The 4,501-nt window shown below is 30.5% G+C and overlaps 2 protein-coding genes across 2 annotated transcripts; one reads left to right on the forward strand and one right to left on the reverse strand.

Moving 5' to 3' along the window:
- Positions 1-12: 12 nt before the first annotated feature.
- Positions 13-1,649, reverse strand: LOC100744055 (coatomer subunit alpha). The gene is made up of 2 exons (XM_003487634.4): positions 1,445-1,649; positions 13-1,276 (listed from the first exon to the last, which is right to left on the reverse strand). Exons 1-2 carry the CDS (start codon positions 1,522-1,524, stop codon positions 13-15), a joined length of 1,344 nt encoding a protein of 447 aa, XP_003487682.3. The 5' UTR covers positions 1,525-1,649.
- Positions 1,650-2,152: 503 nt separating this feature from the next.
- Positions 2,153-4,002, forward strand: LOC100743302 (cysteine-rich with EGF-like domain protein 2). Its single transcript, XM_003487627.4, has 4 exons — positions 2,153-2,581; positions 2,816-3,473; positions 3,535-3,630; positions 3,722-4,002. The coding sequence occupies exons 1-4, from the start codon at positions 2,417-2,419 to the stop codon at positions 3,940-3,942; spliced, it is 1,140 nt and encodes a 379-aa protein (XP_003487675.1). The 5' UTR covers positions 2,153-2,416; the 3' UTR covers positions 3,943-4,002.
- Positions 4,003-4,501: the final 499 nt, after the last annotated feature.

The following is a 4,501-nucleotide window of genomic DNA, read 5'->3' on the forward strand; positions in this document are numbered from 1 at the left end:
TATAAAATTTCGTTATTTTAAAGAAGATAACGTTTCACCCTGAATACCTACCGAATACGCCCTATCCAACACCGCAAAACGATTTCTGGCAACCCAGATGGCGGTGACACCCGAAGCCCGCTTCGCATCGGCATCAGTGTTTGGATCACCTTCGCGCGGTATCAAATATAGATCGTAAGTGCTATTTTCGACATTATTAGCTGATCTAGTACAGATTAAAACAGCGTTCTCAGCTTGATTATACGACATGCTATAAGGAGGTGTCTTTCCACCTCCTCGGATTTGCATAATAGATGTATCTTTTGAAGTAGTGAAGTCCAATTTTCTAAGAAACCGTTCTTTCACGTAATAAAGAACGTTTCCATATACAGCATATGCAGGACGTTCTCTTTCTAATTTGAAAATAATCATTCCTGAATCATGACCAGCAGCAAACAGATTCAATGTAGGATGTGCTGTGATGACCCAAAATCTCTCGTGTTCTCTTCTAAATGTGTGCAAACAAGTACGTTTTGACATATCCCAAACGCGGATACTTTTATCTTCAGAATTTGAGAGAATTAAGTCCTGTCTAGGATGGAACAAAACACAAGAGACATTATTATAATGTCCCCGACAAGTATCAACCTCCCAAGCTTTGGCATCATTCATTCTCCACATTTTAATCTGACGATCATCTGCTCCAGAAACAATCAGAGGCAATGTTGGATGGAAGCATGCCCAATTAACACCTCTATCATGTGCGTCCAGGATATGTCTGACAACAGCATCTGCTTGACCAAATAAATCTGTGGCTCCAGGATTTTTTAAATGATCTTCCAAGCCTCCTGGACCAGGAGCTACATTTTTCTTTCTTAATCCAGAAACATCCCATATTCTGACCGTTTGATCTAAAGAAGCCGATACAATGATATCCTCTGTAGGATGAAACTGTGCACACATGACATAGTGATTGTGCCCAGTCAAGACACAAATGCAAGCACGGCTCTGCCAATTCCAGATACGAACAGTTTGGTCGTCTGATGCGCTCAAAATCCATGGGTATTCTTGATGAAATACAATTGTTCTAATATAATCTAAATGCCCCAATAAAGTAAAGAGGCATTTCCTTTGCTTATAATTCCATACTTTGATCTTATAGTCATCACCACCAGATACAAATAATGGTTGTTGATTGTGAAAACATATTCCACGAACTGGTCCATCGTGTTCATCAAATTTATCTAATAAAGTGCACATGCGATAATCCCATAACTGAATAATACCATTGTGTAAACTGTAACAGAATACATAATATTTCTGGAAATCTGAGTTTCTTAATAGTTCAAGAACAATGCAGAATTTTCCGAATTATATTAGAGTTAATAATCCTAACGTAAACATCTGTATGTGGTTGTTTTAATAACTCAATAGCTAACCGACACGGAGAATATTTATTGTTTACCTTACAAGCACCCATGGACGTTTTGGATGAAAAGAGATCCCTTTTACACGAGCAGATTTTGTCTCAAATTTTGTTAACATCTCTCAGTAAGTATTTCACAAAATTATGTTTAAAGAACCATTCCTCGCTTCTAAACCTTGCTAATTTGTCACGAATCGCGACACGTCACGACGTCATTAGCACTGCCATGAAATACATACACATGTATAGATCGCGAATGGAACATTTATTTTATCGTATAATATATATCGTATCAAATTATGTTATTCCAAATTTTGAACATTTTTTTACTATAATTATATTTCTTTGTATTTAAATGAATCGTCTGCTTAAAATTTCTAATAGATATTTTTTAATATTACGTATATTGTATGAACCGCCAGTGCTGCCATTAAATATATACATACATATAGATAGGTAATGGAACTTGTATTTTGTCATATAATATTTAATATTGTATTTTGTCACGTCAAATTATCTATTTCAAATCGTGAACATTTTTTAAATATAATCATATTTTTTTATTATCTAATGACTGGATTGCTTATAATTTCTAATTAATAGTTCTTAATATTACGAATATCATATAAACGGTATGAAAATATTTTTCTACCAATTTATCAAAGTATAAAATAAAATTGAATTAAAATAAACTTATTTACTAAATGTGCATTAATTGAAACAATACGAAGAATCAACGTGTCACTTTCATATTGATTGATCCGCGCATGTTCAGTTATGAAATATTTGTTGTATTATTATACGTGGGATTGTTTGTCTGAAAAGTTTGGAATAATATAGTTATTCATATATTGACTACAATCGAAATATTTAATAAAATAATGATCTTCTACAAAGTAGTATAGAATCAATTACATTTTGTGATTTGTATTTAAGAGTAATTATTATTAGCCTTTAAGTAAATGCTGATAGTGTTACTGAAGGTAGTGACCGGTACGTTTCTGTAGAATAATGCGACGAACCAATGTCATTCTTTTTCTTTTCTTAAGCTTGTTTATTTTACTTTCTATGTCTGCTTCTGTAAAGTGCAACAAAACACCTTCAAGTGAAGAATTTAAAGCTCAAAAATTTCCTCCATGTGCGGCTTGCAAGATTTTAATAAATAGTTTTAAGAAGGTGAGTTTGTCAAATATTATAAGTTAAAAGAACTCAATTTTTAAGAAATATGTGTACGAAAGTATATGTAAATGCATATCTTTTTGTATATAAATTTAACGTAATATTGAGTTTACTATATCATATTGTTTATGTATATATATAAGTAATTTTATTCTTATTTAATCATTATTTATCTGTGTAAATATCTTTTATGTATGTATTTTACATTTATTGTACTGTTTTGTTGTACAGGGTATAGAAAGGACTAGTCGTGAAAAATTTGATGGTGGTGATAGCGCATGGGAGGAAGATAAGTTAGGTTCATATTCAAAAAGTGAAACTAGATTAATAGAAATACAAGAACATTTATGTGAAGAAGTAGAACATGGTAAAATACAGTGTCAGACTTTAGCTGAAGAATTAGAAAATAAAATAGAAGACTGGTGGTTTAATTACCAACAAACACATCCAGATATTTATGATTATATCTGTATTCAACAAACAGAATCCTGTTGTCCAAAAGATCATTTTGGTCCACAATGCAAGCCATGTCCAGGTTTTCCAGATAAAATTTGTAATAATAATGGTAAATGCAAAGGAGCAGGTACCAGAAAAGGAAATGGTAAATGCTCCTGTGATAAAGGCTATGAGAAAGATGATTGTTCTGAATGTGCAATTGGATTTTATGAATCCTATAAAGATGAAAATAAATTACTTTGTTCACAATGCCACAATGCCTGTGATGGGGCTTGTAAAGGACCAGGACCAAAAAATTGTGAAAAATGTACGGAAGGATGGCATATATTAGATGGACAAGGTTGCTTTGATATTGATGAATGCTTAAAAAGTGATGAATATTGTTCAAAAAATCAATTTTGTATTAATAAGGAAGGAGGATATACGTGTTTAAGTAAGTTATAAAAAATATACAAAAATAATTTAATATTTATTGTTTTTAATTAATGTTTTAGATTGTGACGTGGCCTGTGATGGGTGCACAGGTGATGGACCAGATATGTGTATAAATTGTGCAGATGGATACCGTGAAAAAAATAATTTATGTATAAGTATGTTCTCAATAAATGATGATTGAATAAGATATATAAAAATATTGCTACTACTAATAATAATAATCATATATAAAATTATTTATTTTAGATTCTGACCTACTGGGTCGTAAGCAACAGGAGAATGTTGCAAGATATGCTACATATCTTGGTCTGTGCATAGCTACATGCATCATCTTCCAACGAAATATTTATATAGCAAGTGTAATTGGATTATTAGTTGGGATATACATATCGGTTTCAGAATACATGATAGCTCATAGTAACGTTCAAGATACAACAGCAAATGTTGACATTCTAGGACCAGCATAAATGTATAGTGTATTATATATCATATTTTAATAAATTGTAATGTATAAAAAAGTGAGAAAATGAATATTGTTATAGTAATCACTCGTATATTAACAATTATAATTTCTGTTGTTTGATCTAATATATTAATTATTATTTATCATTTTAAAATTCAAATTTTAGAGATATTTCAATCTATACATATACATATATATCATGTGTTATCACGGATGAGTAGTGTTATGTAGTATGTATAATACATACTGTAAAGCATGTATATGATATATATATATATATATATATTCTCAAAAACCAATCTTTAAATAAAAAAAATTTAATCTTGTTCCGAGTATTTCTAAAAAAAATCATAATTATAATATAAGATTTTTGGAGATATTATATTAGTAATTTCTTTCACTAGATGGCTACAAGAATGAAGTTTATTTCACTAGAGAATGTTTTTAATGGCGAGTATATAAACATATGAAATAAGTGTTAAAGTTTGCAGTACCTTTGTATCATATGCATATCAATTTTTGTATAAAGTTTTGCTTTTTACATTTATTTCAAATATAAGAAA

The sequence above is a fragment of the Bombus impatiens genome, unplaced genomic scaffold (genome assembly GCF_000188095.3).
Source record: "Bombus impatiens unplaced genomic scaffold, BIMP_2.2 scf_0181, whole genome shotgun sequence".
NCBI lineage: Eukaryota > Metazoa > Arthropoda > Insecta > Hymenoptera > Apidae > Bombus > Bombus impatiens.